This window comes from Gymnodraco acuticeps, unplaced genomic scaffold (genome assembly GCF_902827175.1).
Source record: "Gymnodraco acuticeps unplaced genomic scaffold, fGymAcu1.1, whole genome shotgun sequence".
Taxonomy (NCBI): domain Eukaryota; kingdom Metazoa; phylum Chordata; class Actinopteri; order Perciformes; family Bathydraconidae; genus Gymnodraco; species Gymnodraco acuticeps.
This window is the reverse complement of record NW_022990879.1, coordinates 476,037-493,921: the sequence shown is the minus strand read 5'-3', so window position 1 is coordinate 493,921 and position 17,885 is coordinate 476,037. Positions and strand designations below refer to the sequence as shown.

General features: G+C 41.6%; 1 protein-coding gene across 1 annotated transcript in view; it reads left to right on the top strand.

Annotated features, from left to right (window-relative positions):
- zfyve26 (zinc finger, FYVE domain containing 26) overlaps positions 1-17,885 on the top strand; it is a 67,167-nt gene that overhangs the window by 10,838 nt on the left and 38,444 nt on the right. Inside the window, 10 exon segments of the mRNA XM_034233403.1 lie at positions 1,080-1,231; positions 2,649-2,852; positions 4,772-5,294; positions 6,005-6,159; positions 7,478-7,617; positions 9,813-10,044; positions 11,375-11,647; positions 13,426-13,545; positions 14,778-14,945; positions 17,505-17,738. Coding sequence (XP_034089294.1) covers positions 1,080-1,231; positions 2,649-2,852; positions 4,772-5,294; positions 6,005-6,159; positions 7,478-7,617; positions 9,813-10,044; positions 11,375-11,647; positions 13,426-13,545; positions 14,778-14,945; positions 17,505-17,738 — 2,201 coding nt within the window.

Here is a 17,885-nt window from a genome sequence, read left to right as displayed (position 1 = left end):
CATTTACACAATTGTAACCCTTTCATTGCCAGTGTGTTTAAAAAAAGGGGAAAAACTCCCAAAATGACAGCTATATATATTTAGTTTGACCTTAACTGCTCTGCTATGTTTGTTTATAAAGTGCCATTATTGATTTTCATAAAATAAATAAGAATAAGACGTTTTAAAAAGTATTTTATAAAATAATATCATTTTTTTTCTTCCCTAAATTCCGGTTTATGTCACTGATAATAAACTGAATATGCAATGTTTCGTTTTTTCTGCTGCTGCGACACAAACCTTTCCAAATTGGGATCAATAAAGTACCTCTTATCTTATAAAGTTTGATTTGGATGCATTGCATAGAGTAGGGGGGTCAAACTCAAATACAAAGTGGGCCAAAATTACTCGTCGAGGGCCGGACTGGTTCAATGTTTATTGCAGAACTTATTGAAATGAACTTATTGCACATATTAAACCTGGAACTAACAAAGCTTCAATTATTGCCAATAAAAACAACATTAAACATTAAATAATCAGGTGCATTCATTTCTTATGGCTCTATCTGCAGCTTTTCCAGAGTCATTTCTTATGAGTACATTTTCCCACAGGCCAACAACAGCTTCAACAAAACTATTCCCCTCAAAGAACAAACCAAACATGCCCTGTTGTCCTGAGAGAGAAAGTGCAGAAGGAAGCATCCATTAAACTCAGTGTGCTGCTCTGTGATGCTAGCTCAGATACTTGGCATCTCATCTTGGGAGCAAGGTCATCAATGTTTGGGCTCAGGCTCTGAGCTGAGGAGACCCTCAGGATGGAGTGAAGGTATGCGTGCAATATACCGGCGGGCCAGATCTAATAGTAATTACAAATTATCCTGCGGGCCGACATTAAATCCACCAAGGGCCTGATTTGGCCCCCGGGCCTTGAGTTTGACACATGTGGCATAGACAGTTCAGTTCTCCACAATACAGCTGCAATAAACACCTTTCTTAAATATGTTCTAATAGTTCTTAGTGTTACAGTTTTTAAAAAAAGCCAGAATATGATGCATAATGATTAATATCGTCATTCCTTCTTTGGTAACTGTTTGTGCACAGAGGGATTTCCATGGAGTCGTTGCTGGCTCAGCTTCACACTCTGGACCATCACTCCGCTCTCTATATCCTGCACTCCCTCACTCCTCTTCCTCAGTTTGAGGAGCGCAGGATACTGGATCTGCTGCAGCAGCAGCCAAACTCACCTGCACCAGGTCAGCATCTCCATCCTCTTTTCATCTATTAGACAGGGTTCTTCTTACGGTCATTAAAAACCTGGAAAAGTCATGGAAATTCAAAATGCTAATTCCAGGCCCTGGAAAAGTTATGGAAAACAATATTTGTCCCAAAGTTTTGGAAAAGTCATGGAAATGTAACTAAAGTTGCATAAAATATAATTTATATTTGATCTAATCGCGAAATAGTAATACTATAACAATAATAAATACTGTATCGTATAATAATGAAACGTTAAATGGCATTTAACTGACGAGGTGTTTTGCTGGAGAGAGATTTGAGTTGCTTTAGCGTGTAGAAGCTAGCAAGCCTATTTGATTTGTTTTAGATAGGCACAACATGTTTCATATGAAGACCTTAGTTTCCTGTTCCATGTTAAAATAAACCATTTTCAGTGGTACGCTGAGTCATTTCTTTGGTCATAGAAAATTAGGTAAAGGTCATGGAGAAGTCATTGAAAATCATTGGTGAAAAAGTGTATGAACCCTGATTAGAGCAGGGGGGTCCAAACCTTTTTCACTCAGGGCCAGATACAGAAAAATATACGAAAGGCTGGGCCACTCACTTGAGGTGATGTATATCGCCTCATACGTTATAGGTTAGCAAAATCAATCAAACGTAGGTCAATGATGCTCCAAACTTGAATCAGCAACGGGTTTATTACCAGGTAGGTTTACACGTACGAGGAATTTGACTTGGTGTCGTGGTGCATAAAAACAAGAGTTAAAAACACAGGTAGAAAAATAATACAAAATATTGTTGTGCATTGGGGCGACTGTGTCTGCGTGGGTGCGGTCGTCTTTCACCCAGAAGGTTGTGGGTTCGATCCCAGCCCATGCAGTCAACATGTCGATGTATCCTTGGGCAAGATACTTAACCCTGAGTTGCTCCCGATGGCCAACGGTGTGTGAATGTTAGGTCCTAGAAGGTACACTGCTCTGTACGACATGTAGTATGTAAAGCGCTTTGAAGGGTCTTAAAGACTGGATAAAGCGCTATATAAGTACAGTCCATTTACCATTAATGTAATGCATAGAAATGTTAAGAAAAAAAACAGCCTAGACCCCAGCTCTCCATAGGGTTTCATTTAGTTTCTTACAAAAGTGTTAGCAGCTCGTTCCTTGAAACAGAAGCCTCACATTAATTATAATAAGGGACAATTATTTTTAAAAGCTTGTTTTTGTATCAACTAAGATTTGTTAGAAGAAGTTTTCAACTTTAATTGACTGAATTTCTACATATATATATATTTAGGACGTACAATACAGGTTTCAGGTGTGGGCCATATTCCACTCCGATTATACTTTGTGAATTTGCTGAGGGTATAATTCCCTGTATTACAGTCTGAATGATTATCTTAATTGCTGACGGAACAATGTGTTTCCCCCCCTGCAGAAGACGCTGCGGCCGTCAGTAATCTGAGTTCTGGTGTGCAGAGGAACATCGTTTTGTTCCAGGGGTTTTGTGCCATGAAGTATGCCGTCTACGCTCTGTGTGTGAACGCTCATAAACACTCTCACTGTGCCGAGTGTGAGTCCGTGCAGCAGCAGACGTCTGACACAGAAACAGAAGACAAGCAAACCCCTGCTTCCTCAGACGGTACGATCTGTCTTCATTTCCTGTGGGGAAGTTTCAGTTTCCTGTCTGCACGTTTAGCTGACACTTATCTTTTGAGTGTTTTTAAATGAACACTATTTGTAGAAGTGTTGAATCATTATAAGACCTTAAAAACACTTATAGTAGAACAAAATATGTGTATCTTTTATTAAAAAGTAATCTCATTGCAATCAAAAGACACACTAATGTTTTTATTTTTACATATATTTAAATATTATTTGAATTATTATTATTATTGTGAAAAAAATACATTAAAGGGGACCTATCATGCAAAATGCACTTTCTGATGTCTTTTATACATAAACATGTGTCCCCGGTGTGTTGAGGAACTCACGCAGCGTCAGCAAATAAAACCCTCTCTCTTTTCCTCCGTACCCAAATCTCTAAAAACGGGGAACAACGGAGCTGATCCAGATTTGCGTCCGATATGACGTAATATCTGAAATGTGGACCCACGGCCCAATCAGAAACGTTGCTATCAGAAACAATGCCCGACTGTTTTGGACGTAATATGGTCTGTGTTTACATTAGCATCGCTAACACTCAGAGCTAACCTGTACTGGAGAGCATAGGCGCATTCACACTGCGGTACTTTTCCCACAAAGGTTCATGTGAACTTAGTTCATGTGAACTCTTTAGTTCGCATGAACTAAGTACAGATCGCGTTCACACTGGAAAAAGTCCCTGGGGGTGGATTAGGCAAATGAAGCCGCTGACGTCACTTGTTCTTCTTCTGCTTTGGGTTTACTGGCAGGCCGCAAACCACTTCACGGCGTATACTGCCGCCCAAAGTCCCCGGCCGAAAGTCCCCGGAGTTGGGGACAGGCTTCAGTAGAAGCTGCTGGGACTCCCAGCAGCTTCTACTGAAGCCTTCCGAGTAAAAAATCGCCAGACCGCCGACACCTCCTCATCTCCACCGCTCCCATGTTTTATTTTGTGTTGCCATAAGTTAGTCTCTCTGCGTTTCTGCGCTGGGCTAATGCTAATGCTAATAATGCTAATGCGAGGATAATAAAATGGCGGCTTCACAAAACTTTTTGGGAGTTTTACGGGGCGTGGTTTGCAATCCGCCCAGCCAATCAGACATATAGCTCTTTTCTCACAAGAGAGCCGGGGGTAAAAAGGTTCTCATGAACTAATTTTAGTACCGGCTCTTTTTGGTGTGAACGCGATAAAAGAGTTCTCATGAACTAAGTTTGCATGAACCTTTGTGGGAAAAGTACCGTGGTGTGAATGCGCCTCATGTGTGTGAAGAAGCAGGAAGTAAAAAGGAACTCACCTTGTGGTATAACCGGCAAGAGAGAAAGCCTTTGAGCTCCAGACTGTTTCAGAGAGAATCCTTGATAATCCATGATATGGCGTTTCATCACGGCAGCATTTAGTTTAGACAGTAGCTGCCGGGTCCCGCATGAGCTCAGACCCCTCCTTTTTTATTTTTAAAGCTTTATCCCCCAAAACCCTGTTTATAACCCAAATCAGCTCTTTAGAAACAGGAAGTGAAATAGAGGGATATGAGGCATGGCTAGAATGGGTGATCTGTTTGGTATTTTGAGCAAAACACTTCATAGACATGTTTTTTATATATTTGTATATATCTGAGACCCATGCTATTGCCTAAAAATAGCATGACCTTTAAAGGATATTAGAAATACTAAAATAAATAAAGATAGATATATATATATATATATAGAGAAGATAATAATGCTTCTGATAAAAGAAGGCTATTAAATACTTTTTTTAAAAGTTAACAGATTATCTCGAGAGCAAATTACAAATCCTTGATCTGGATACTTCAAAATGGTTTGATTAAATGTGTTCTTTGGGCTTAGTAAAGTATGTCTTAGTCTTAATTCTGATCCTCTTTTCATCTAGTTTTTCATTCTGATTCTCGTGTTTTCCAGGTCTTCCTCTTCTGTTCCAGCACTTCCTGTCTGAATGTCAGCTCCACCTGCAGGCCGTTCCCTCCATCCTCCGCCTGGAGCTCCTGGAGAACATCTTCTCTCTTCTCTTCCTCTCCACCGCCGACTTCTCCCCACACATCCATAAAGACTCAAACTCAAGCCCTCTCAAGGGGAATGCATCTCAGTCTGAATGCTTATCAGAAACTAGAAACACAGATGAAGAACTAGGAGCTAAAGAGAAGCAGAAGCTGCCTAAATGTAATCACCTGGAGCTGGGACACTTCATCCAGAGCTGCAGGGGGTTCCTGGCTGACGTGACGGCCATGACAGGCTTTTTGAAGCTTCTGAAGGAAGGGTTGGAGGGCATGAGTGTGGAGGAGCTGCAGGATGGGAAGGAGACCACTGAGGGTCTCGGATGCTCCATAACGGCGGAGACTTTTGCGGCTCGTCTGCAGAGGTTATCCAAACGCACCGCCGAGGCTCAGTGGAGGCTGCAGATCATCAGCAGCAACCAGAGCAGCGGGGAGCGGTGAGATGGATCAGACATTCCTCTAGCTTTCCTGTTTACTTTCTGTAACAGTTTTGGTTGGAGTAGGTGTAGGTTAGCTCAGGGGGCCCATGGTTATTTGATGTTGCACTATATACAGACAAATTGAAGGAATAACAGGCTAAACAATATTAAAAATGAAGTTACACTGCAAGAAAATAATGTTTCTAGATCAGAAAACCACATGTGCTGTGGAAAGTGTATTTAAAAAAAGTTCCTACACACTAGTGTTCATTCTTGAGTTTTAATATTTATTAAACATCTTGCCAGCGCTCAGACGGACCAGGTATTCCTCCAGCTTTTAATCTTTTGATTGTAATTCATTTGGGTGAAACCATGCAACTCAAATACATGCATTGTGTTTTAATTACATGTAATGGTGACAAGAAAACCCACATTGATACTGAACATAAAAGTGGAGGCTAACAGATAAGCTATTATTTGTTGTCCTTATGCAACACAGAATAAAAAGTACTGTAATTGCATTTGTTGGATTTTCAACAGGAGGAATGCAAACCTACAAAAACACAAATGTATTTTGTTTATATTCCATAGTCCCAAACAAAAATTGGATACACACTATTCTTCATACCTACTCCTTTGACTGTTTAACTCTAGCGTTTCCCTTTTTGACTTATCTTTGAGCTTTTTAACTGTCTTAATATGATCTTGTTGTTTAAATCTCCTGCAGGTTCAGACGTTCCTCTCCAGGTTTCAGCGCTCCGCTCTCCCGTCTCGTCTCCGAGTCGCAGCAAGAGCTCGAGTCTGAGGAGGAGGAAGAGAGCGGGGAGACAAAACTCTGTGGAGAAACACAACGGAGAAGTGAGCCCCAGCGCTTCAGGTGAGGAATCAACAACCTGTCCTTTATTTGATCGATTGTTTGTTTCTCTGAATTGAAGCGGATCAAATTGATTGGTTTTCCACTAATGATACATCAACTTCTCCTAAAAGAAAATGTGGGATTGCAAAAATGTACACACGGCATCTATTGCACGTCTGTCCGTCCTGGGAGAGGGATCCCTCCTCTGTTGCTCTCCCTGAGGTTTCTCCCATTTTTCCCTTTAAACTGTGGGTTTTCTCCGGAAGTGTTTCCTTGTACGATGTGAGGGTCTAAGGACAGAGGGTCTAAGGACAGAGGGTCTAAGGACAGAGGGTCTAAGGACAGAGGGTCTAAGGATAGAGGGTCTAAGGACAGAGGGTCTAAGGACAGAGGGTCTAAGGACAGAGGGTCTAAGGACAGAGGGTCTAAGGATAGAGGGTCTAAGGATAGAGGGTCTAAGGATAGAGGGTCTAAGGATAGAGGGTCTAAGGATAGAGGGTCTAAGGATAGAGGGTCTAAGGATAGAGGGTCTAAGGACAGAGGGTCTAAGGACAGAGGGTGTCGTATTGTCATACTGATATTCTGTACAAACTGTGAAGTCCACTGAGACAAATGTAACATTTGTGATATTGGGCCATATAAATAAACATTGATTGATTGAAAAGCGAATCATCAATCAAAAATCTGACAACTATCATATTTGTAGGAGAGTTGAATCATTAATAAGAGTTTAAAAACACTAAAAGTAGAGTATGTTGGAGGAAAATATGTGTATCTTTCATAACAAATAATATCAAAGACAAACAAATATTATTATTATTTTTACATATTATTTTCATTATTTGTATATAATGTTTTTATACTTATAAATAATTGTGAAAAACATTATTTGATTGATTGAAAACGGAGAAGTGAGCCCCAGTGCATCAGGTGAAGAATCAACAAGCTGTACTTTATTTGATTGTTTCTGTCTGTTGAATTGAAGCTGAAGTGGATCAAATGCTTTGGTTTCCACTAATGATACTTTTCCTAAAATAATGTGGGGGAAATCTCAAGAGCAAATCAGTGTTAAGGGTGCTTTTTATTCTTTGCAGAAACCCTGCCAAAGTGTCTCCTTTGACAATTAATATACTGATTAGCTCCCCGAAAACTGCTTTCATCCTCCTTAAGAAAAAGCAACGATTAAAATAACTTTTAAATTGTTAAGAACTTACTTTTTGAAGTCTTTGCTTCATCCAAAAACATCCAACCAGGCGTCTGTCCTTCAGGGTTAATGAAAGCATGTTTGTTTTTTATGAAGATCTCATTTATTTTTGTGCATGTATGTGTCCTTTGTCAGAGGGTGGAGGGGGGAGTGTGGAGCTGGAGGTTTGTCCGTGTGGAGGTCCTCACAGCTGGCTGGTCCCCGCCATGCTGTCGCCCCCAGAGTCTCTCCTCATGTCCTGCATCCGCAGAGGGAACTTCATGGAGGCTCATCAGGTCTGTGGGGCTTTACTATAAAATCATTTAAATACAAGTTGAAGGGGTTTGATTGTTTGCAGTGGGAGGAAACAGACCAATGTACTGATGTGGCTGTGTTTTACACCACCTAAAAAGTCATTTTCTATACCCTTTAAATTTGAATATCGTTGCATAAGGACACTCCATTGACAAAAATAGTAATTGTACTCCCAATACATAGGGGTTGCTGGTCGACGCAGCATTCATTGGTTAGTTTGTGTTGTTGTGTGACTTTGGTGAATCCCAAATAATCCTTTAAAGTCACACAATAACACACACACATTAAAGGTCCCATGTCATGGCCATTTCCACTGATCATAATTCCATTGTTGAGGTCTACTAGAATAGATCGCATTGGTTTCTCATACAGCATCTCTGTAGAGTGTGTGTATTCACTCTCTGTCCTAAACGGCTTGTTGGAGCTCCTGCCCCCCCCCCTCCCTGTGAGCCCAGTGTGCTCTGATTGGTCGCGAAGCTGAGAGGCTCGTTGCTGAACAAGCGAAACTCATCCTGAGCACACAAACACTCACAGCCGAAGTAAAAACAATAAGTGTGGCTTGATATTGAGTAAGAAAAAGGTTTATAACGCTGTGAGAATGGGTCTGCGGAGAGCATTTCTCCGCCATCCCAACGTAGTAGCCCGAAAAACGTTTACCCATTTAAACAGTCGTGGTGATACCTTGTTTGTTTTAAACATCATAAATACACAAACAACAATGAATACTTACAGGTTGTGTACCCGAATCTCCCGCTGGTCCAAACAAAGTAGGAACAGCATCGTTCTTCAGTGCCCTACGCTGTACATATCCGGCATGAATCGCTGAAAGGTTTAGGAAGCTTTGTTTCGTGGAAGGCTGGCAGAGGGTGCGGCCATAGCTCTGGGCGTGGCTACTGGGTATCCCTACGTAGCGATACCCAGGAAGTAAACAATGGAAAATGAGAAATCTCCAACAAGGCGTTTTGGAGAGGTATTTTCTGAGTTTTACTCGCTACAGGGTGTACTTTGAGGGTTTGAGACTTTGCAGACCGTTTACATGCAGAAAAACCTTCATAACACACAAGGGGATGGGTAATAACCGGAAAAGCATGACATGGGATCTTTAAACAATAAGGCGGCTGCAACTCCCTGTGCTGCTGTGATGTAGAATGAATGTTTTTCTCAATGGAGTCTGTTGGCTTTGAAGAGAGCATAGATATATTTATAGAGTGATAGTTTATTATTGCCACACACCAGTGTTGTTTTGCAAAGCATGGTAGCTCTGTTTTAATATAAAACACAGACAAATGGTCCCCTTCATCATTAACTTAGAGGCATTAAAGGGGACCTATCGTGCAAAATGCACTTTCTGATGTCTTTTATACATAAACATGTGTCCCCGGTGTGTCGGGGAACTCACGCAGCGTCAGAAAATAAAACCCTCTCTCTTTTCCTCCGTACCCAAATCTCTAAAAACGGGGAACAACGGAGCTGATCCAGATTTGCGTCCGATATGACGTAATATCTGAAATGTGGACCCACGGCCCAATCAGAAACGTTGCCATCAGAAACAATGCCCGACTGTTTTGGAAGTAATATGGTCGGTGTTTACATTAGCATCGCTAACACTCAGAGCTAACCTGTACTGGAGAGCATGTGTGTGAAGAAGCAGGAAGTAAAAAGGAACTCACCTTGTGGTATAACCGGCAAGAGAGAAAGCCTTTGAGCTCCAAACTGTTTCAGAGAGAATCCTTCATAATCCATGATATGGCATTTCATCACGGCAGCATTTAGTTTAGACAGTAGCTGCCGGGTCCCGCATGAGCTCAGACCCCTGCTTTTTTTCTTTTTTTAAAGCTTTATCCCCAAATCAGCACTTTAGAAACAGGAAGTGAAATAGAGGGATATGAGGCATGGCTAGAATGGGTGATCTGTTTGGTATTTTGAGCAAAACACTTCATAGACATGTTTTTTATATTTTTGTATATATCTGAGACCTATGCTATTGCCTAAAAATAGCATGATAGGTGACCTTTTCATATACAAATATGTACAGTGAAATTGGAGGATATGTACAGATCATGAGTACATTAGCTTTGAAATGAGCAAACTACTTTAATAGCTACTTACAAATCATTTTAGCAAAACTTTATTTTGGAGACTTCTTAGCTCACTTCACTCCCTGTGTTCTCTGCAGGTGTCTCTGGTGTTTGATCTGGGGGCGTCTGCCTGCAGCGGGGAGCTGGTGTTCATGGAGCGCTACAAAGAGGTGCTGGTGGAGCTGGGCCGGGTGGAGCAGAAGATGGAGAGCCGCTCCATGTCTTCATCCTCCTCTTCCTCAGAGGGTCTGGGGTCAGCTGGAGGGAGGATTCGGCTGGGCAGCAGTGGGAGATCCACCCTGCAGGCCATCGGGAGTGCTGCGGCTGCAGGTCAGACGTCTTTTCCTTACTTCGGATGACATTTAGATCCTGTATTTTAAGTAAGGAATGCAAATTAAACCACCTGTTAAAGCTATATTTTGAAAGAGCCTTGCCCTCAGTCAGTTTATTTCCTAATATAGTTTAAATTAGATGCAATTCCTCAACACAAACGCCATTTCCTTCCTCTTCTTTCAACAAATGTTATTGTTATAAATATGTTAAGTAAACTATTCATAAAAAACAATAAAAGTGTTTTTGAGCATTGAAGTGCTGCTCCTACAGGTCAGACATCTTTTCCTTACTTTAGATTTTATTCTGCTGCTCATCTAAGAAAGAAATGAAAATAAAAACCACCTGTTAAAGGTCCCATGTCACGGCCATTTCTACTGATCATAATTCCATTGTTGAGTTCTACTAGAATACATTTACATTGTTCAATGTTCCAAACTCACAGTGGTTTCTCATACAGCATCTCTGTATAGTATGTGTATTCACTCTCTGTCCTATACGGCTTGTTGGAGCTCCTGCCCCCCCTCCCTGTGAGCCCAGTGGCCGTCTGAGAGACAAAGAAACACACACACACCCGCAGCCTGGCTGGGAGTTTGTGTGTGTGCTCAGGCTGAGTTCCGCTGTGTCTCGCTGTCTCTCCGACCCCACACCAGGGGCTCACAGTGTCCCGCTCCTCGCAGCAGCGAGCCTCGCAACGTCCCGCCAAGTGTGTGTGTGTGTGTGTGTGTGTGTGAGGAAGTCCGGATTGGTCCAAACGTAACGGCTCCGCGGCCGTTATGTCACTATACCCGAAATACGTCACTATACCCAAGAAGTAAACAATGGAAAAAGATAAATCTCCAACGAGGCGTTCTGGGGCAGCACAGACAAGTATTTTCTGTGTTAGAGTTTTACTCGCTACAGAGTGTACTTTGAGGGTTTGTGACTCTGCAGACCGTTTACATGCAGAACAAGCTATACAAAACACAAGGGGACGGGTAATAACCGGAAAAGCATGACATGGGACCTTTTAAAGCTATATTTAAGGAGCCTTGTCCTCCTTGTTGTACAGAGTTGTGTTTCCTAATATAGCTTACAAAAGAAAACCTCAAAACAAAAGCCATTTACTTCCTCTCCTAATAACAAATGTCCTATTTTTTTATTTAAATACGTTACGTAAACCTTGTATTTTAAACCAATAAGAGTCTTTTTAAAGCCTCACAAAACTAAACATCCCAACACTTAGATGTATTGAAATGTTTTACTTCCTTAATTTGACCTTTTCAATGTTTTTGACACGTATCCTGTACAGTGGATAACTCAGGATGTGTCTTGTGTGTTTTCCCTGCAGGTGTAGCTTTCTACTCCATCTCAGACATCGCAGATCGCCTCCTCAGCACCCCGGCTCACCCCATGCCCTCCCTGGAGGAAGGGTACTGGCTCAGCTTCTCCTCCTCTTCCTCCTCTGACTCCTCCACCCTCCTCCACTCCCTCCTGGAGGAGCTCAGCCCCCCCGCCATGGCTGCCTTCGACCTGGCCTGCTGCCACTGCCAGCTGTGGAAGACGTCCCGGCAGCTGCTGGACACGGCGGAGAGAAGACTCAGCAGCAGCCTGGAGGCTAGAGGTATGAAGAATGATATTTGGGGAATTATTAGCATTGCTGATGTACATATTGCATGTATACCAGAGTTGTACACCAGGGAGGCGTGTGGTGCAGTGGGTTGTGTGTTGGTGTTCAAACCCCACTGCAGTCAGCATGTCGTTGTGTCCCTGAGACACTTCACCCCAAATTGCTCCTGTGGGGATTGCCCACAGTATTGAGTATGTAAGTCGCTTTGGATAAAGCGTCTAACAAGTGACATGTGATGTAATGTATGTGAGCCGGTATTGATAAGACTTTGACAGAGACATTTGTAGAATATGAATCCCTACAGCTGAGGGATTTTTTGTGTTAAAGGTGGGGTATGTAAGTTTGAGAAACCGGCTCGAGATACACTTTTTGTTATATTCCATGGAATGCTCTTAACATCCCGATAGCAATGAATATCTTAAGTTCTTTGACAAAAAATCCATAAAAATCCATAATCTGTGGAAGCCGTAGCGCTGTAAAAAGCACGACCAATCATCTGAGCCGGCCCGGCTAAAGTGCCTACCTGTGGCCTACCTGCCTGTCAGCCTTCCATCTGTGCACAAACTTATCTCGTGCCCACATGTTCGTGAGTGTTGGAGGAAGTGGCAGATTTTCTCTGGTCGTTTATTTTCAAATTCTAGCGCACTCGAGCCGGTTTCTCAAACTTACATACCCTACCTTTAAATGGTCGGCTTGTTTAATATATTTCTTTCTTTTCTTGATGAGGTTATTTTTATATACATATATTTCCACGAGGTATTGAGTCCTTTGAGTCCTTGGTGCCTGCAGCCATCAGGCGGTATGTTAGCCTGATGGCTTTGACAGAGAAATGTGTACATTCAGTACAGTGGAGGAAATAAGTATTTGATCCCTTGCCGATTTTGTAAGTCCACCCACTTACAACGATATGAACAGTCTATCATTTGTAATGATGTAGATTTATTTTAGCCTGGAGGCTAGAGGTATAGAGCCTGAGTTTTAGGGAATTATTAGCAATGTTTATAATGTACATATTGCATGTAGATCAGAGTTTATGTGAGCCGGTATTTACAAGACTTTGACAGACACATTTGTAGAAGTTCGATCTGTCTTAATTTCATAACTCCTTGATTATACGTGTATTTTTTCTAGGAATATGAATCCCTAAAGCTGAGAGATTTTTGTTGTCGTGTTGAGTGTTAAAGGGTAGGCTTTAATATATGTCTTTCTTTCTTCTAAGTCTATTAATCTACTTGCCTTGATGAGGTGATTTTTATATACATATATATATACAATTTGTAACAAACACAGATAATATTTGACTCGAATCTCTCCCATTTTTCCGGACATTGAATTCTATCCGGACACGCTGACAGGCAGAAATGTTTCTGATTTATTCAAACATAGAAATTGAACTGAGACAAATAAAATATAATGTTTTCATTGGCATTACGGTTTCTTTAGCTCTGGGTGCTGGAGTTCTTGAAACTGCTTGAAAATAGTTTTCTATGCAGATAAAGAAAGGGAATAAATCCAAGAGCGCTTAATTGTTTTTGCAGGTTCATTTAGGTTATTGACTGTCTTCCTCAAAGACGCATTTTTTCTTGTTTTGCAATAAACACTATATTGCATTTACTGTAGGAACTGTCTATAAATATGTAACTTAGCACTGCTGTAAAGTCCTTGAAAAGCTTGAAAATCCATCTTGAAATTGTTTTAATTTGACTTTGGAAAAGCTATAGGAACCCTGATGTTTTCACTGGTATTACATTTTGTTTTGTCTGCCTCCCCAGGAGTGAGATCGGACGCTAAGGCGCCCCACTCTGAGGGGATCCGAGGATTTCCCACAGTGCTTCATCAGATCAACAAGATCCTCAATCATCCCGCCACCAACAAGAGCTCCGGCAAATCAGGTGATTATAAAACACTCTTTTGTCGATGAGAAAGTGTGTCGTTTTAATGATGTATAAAAATGTGGACTGTAAACCAGTGGTGTCAAACTCAAGGCCCTTCATTTGATGTGGCCACGCAAGAGCTTACAAAGAATATAATATACAATGCAATTGGTGTAATTGTTGAATATTTGCTTTCAGTTTCAAGTTATTACCAGAATTGCTAATAATCCAATGCAGAGCCAATAATTGAATATAATACATTATTTCATATATATTATATATTTTATATAGTCTTAAAGTTACAACTGGCCCTTTGAGCACAACCATAGATGAGAGTAACACCTACATCACTTCCGGGCGAAAATTACAGCCCCGCCCACTTTTGGAGGAAACAACGCTGTCATTTGAATGGCGGTCAATACAAATTCTGAAGTTTTTGCCAATCCGATCAGAAATGTTTGAAAACCGTGGATTTTCTGATCTGAAGAGCCCGATCACGATGGCCAGTCAGGCAAACAATTACATTAAATCATTGGAAATCGACGATCGGGCTCGATATACGGTTAAATTAAAATCAGTAGGCGAGGCTGTAATTTTCGCCAGCTGTTACTCTCATGAGCGAGGCGGAAAATAATAGTTTTAACATGCCAACAAGCTGCTGTGTCGTTTATATTGCACCTCAAACATTAAAACAAATCCAGAGTTCAGTGTTTCTGGACTTCCTCTAAGAAGAAGGACGGAACAGAAGAGCTCTGTGGCTTCAGGCTTCATCGCCATTCAAATTACAGGTTTGGTTTCCCCCAAAAGTGGGCGGGGCCGTAAAGTGACGTAGATGTTACACTCATCTATGGACATCGATAGCCTACTGCTATATTTAACCATATATCGAGCCCGCTCGTCGATTTCCAATGAGTTAATGTAATGTTTGCCTGACTGGCCATCGTGATCGGGCTCTTTGAAGATCCACAAATCCACGGTTTTCTTACATTTCTGATCGGATTGGCAAAAACTTCAGAATTTGCTTTCATGCTAAACGAACCCCCCTTTGGAAAATTCTAATCTGACCCCATGGAACCTTTTTAGTTTTTACCGAAACTATTCCACTTTTTTAAATGCACATTAGTTTACCTTGTCTTTCTAGGACTCTTTTGGTGTCCTCCGGGAACCAAACTAATTCCTGTACCCCATGGCACCTTTTAGCTGTAAACAGATGTTCGTCACCTCACAGAATAATGTGTTCTTGTTGACAGATGTTGGTGAGGACCCGGTGTTCTCCGGCCCGTTTGGATGCAGCACGCAGGAAGTTCTGCTGAGTTGTTACCCGGCGCTGAGCGAGGAATGCATCGCTGCTCGACTCGCTCTGACGCAGCGCTTGGAGACGACGCTGAACATCTTGAGCACGGCCACAGAGGGCACAGGTCGGCACAATATCAACTCATCAAATACATTCATGTGACTTTACTTTGTCTTAAAATCAGTAAGCAGTCGTCTTCATTTTGATTTAAAAGGTTATTTTTGCATTGACAGTTTTCATGCGTTTCACTGGAGTCTGTTTTGGTCAGGAACAACTATTTTTTGTTTTTGTAATATATGTTTTATTGACATTTGGCAGCAAACAATTACAAGACATAGTAATTGTACATCTTAAGTTGGTCTGTCCGAAATGCCTTTTTCTTTTTTTACACAAAGATGAAATACAAACAGTAAAAAGTACGAACAATACGAACATTAGGGAGTGATCAGGACTTCACGGTAAAATCATACGTTTGTAGAAATAAAATCTGGCCTATGAGGTTTTAGGAAATCAGTCCACTTTCTCCATAGTTCCAGTTTGTGATTGACAGATGATGTTATCTTCTCCGGTCAGGAACAATTTAGATATCTTTAAAATACCAGAAGTAGATGTGTTGTAAGATCGAAGAGCTGCAGCACCGATAGTGTTCTTAGGATGTTATGAAATCTCTGTAACTGCACTGTAACTTTTATTCATGTTTTATTATCTTTGCTTTTAAACGAGTGTTTTTAAATGCCATTTCATAATATGTTTCTGCTGCACTATTTCTTAATACTCTTAAAGGTCCCCTCTTCTTCATGTCTCTTCTACATCAACATGTGTCCCCTCTTCATCATGTCTCTTCTACATCAACATGTGTCCCCTCTTCATCATGTCTCTTCTACATCAACATGTGTCCCCTCTTCTCCATGTCTCTTCTACATCAACATGTGTCCCCTCTTCATCATGTCTTCTTCTACATCAACATGTGTCCCCTCTTCTCCATGTCTCTTCTACATCAACATGTGTCCCCTCTTCTTCATGTCTCTTCTACATCACCATGTGTCCCCTCTTCATCATGTCTCTTCTACATCAACATGTGTCCCCTCTTCTCCATGTCTCTTCTACATCAACATGTGTCCCCTCTTCTTCATGTCTCTCTTCATCAACATGTGTCCCCTCTTCTTCATGTCTCTTCTAACAATCAACATGTGTCTCCTCTTCTCCATGTCTCCTTCTACATCAACATGTGTCCCCTCTTCTTCATGTCTCTTCTTCATCAACATGTGTCCCCTCTTCTCCATGTCTCTTCTACATCAACATGTGTCCCCTCTTCTTCATGTCTCTTCTACATCAACATGTGTCCCCTCTTCTCCATGTCTCTTCTACATCAACATGTGTCCCTTCTTCTTCATGTCTCTTCTTCATCAACATGTGTCCCCTCTTCTCCATGTCTCTTCTACATCAACATGTGTCCCCTCTTATCCATGTCTCTTCTTCATGTCTCTTCTTCATCAACATGTGTCCCCTCTTCTTCATGTACATCAACATGTGTCCCCTCTTCTTCATGTCTCTTCTACATCAACATGTGTCCCCTCTTCTTCATGTCTCTTCTACAATCAACATGTGTCTCCCTCTTCTTCCATGTCTCTCTACTCAACATGTGTCCCTCTTCTTCATGTCTCTTCTACATCAACATGTGTCTCCCTCTTCTTCATGTCTCTTCTACCATCACATGTGTCCCCTCTTCTTCATGTCTCTTCCACATCAACATGTGTCCCCTCTTCTTCATGTCTCTTCTACTCAACATGTGTCCCCTCTTCTTCATGTCTCTTCTACATCAACATGTGTCCCCTCTTCTTCATGTCTCTTCCACATCAACATGTGTCCCCTCTTTTCATGTCTCTTCTACAATCAACATGTGTCCCCTCTTCTTCATGTCTCTTCCACATCAACATGTGTCCCCTCTTCTTCATGTCTCTTCTACATCAACATGTGTCCCTCTTCTTCATGTCTCTTCTACATCAACAGTGTCCCCTCTCTTCATGTCTCTTCTACATCAACATGTGTCTCCTCTTCTTCATGTCTCTTCTACATCAACATGTGTCCCCTCTTCTTCAATGTCTCTTCTACATCAACATGTGTCCGCTCTTCTTCATGTCGTCTCTACATCAACATGTGTCCCCTCTTCTTCATGTCTCTCTACATCAACATGTGTCCCCTCTTCATCATGTCTCTTCTACATCAACATGTGTCCCCTCTTCTCCATGTCTCTTCTACATCAACATGTGTCCCCTCTTCTTCATGTCTCTTCTTACATCAACATGTGTCCCCTCTTCTCCATGTCTCTTCTTACATCAACATGTGTCCCCTCTCTTCATGTCTCTACATCAACATGTGTCCCCTCTTCTCATGTCTCTTCTACATCAACATGTGTCCCCTCTGTGGAAAGAGACTCTGAAAGTTTCAGGAACAAAGATTCTCTCTCTTTTTGATCCATTTCTATAAAAACCTGTCTGAAAATGAGCTGATCAGATTTTGGCCACTTTATGATGTCATAACGATGTTTGGTCTTGTGTAACCATTAGCCAATCAGAAACCAAGGTATTTTTTTTGTAAAGCACTTTGAATTGCCTTGTGTTGAAAGGCGCTATATAAACAAACTTGCCTTGCCTATGATTAATGTTACGTCTTGTATTGACAGAGGGCATTGTGGGTAGCGCTCTCCTGGCTCAGCTGGTAGAGCAGGCGGGTCTGAAGCAGGCGGAGCTGGATAATCACCCTGTTCGCTGCAGCATGAAGCAGCTTCTCCGCTCTCTGGACCAGCTCTGCCCCTTCGAGCCCGACGGAGATCCAGCCAGACCCGACTACGTGAGAAGTTTCCTCGACTACGTCAACACGCTGGCGTCTGTGTTGGTGCGCAGCCTCGGATCAGAAGGTGAAGTAATGTGCCATTTAGGATAGATGTTGTGCGTATGAGGTACATTGTAGGTAATGAATTATGTTTGAGAATGGGGGTAGTATTCTGAAAAAAATTATTTGGCATTCTCTGAGGTTGTACAAAAATGAAACTCAGAAATTCTTG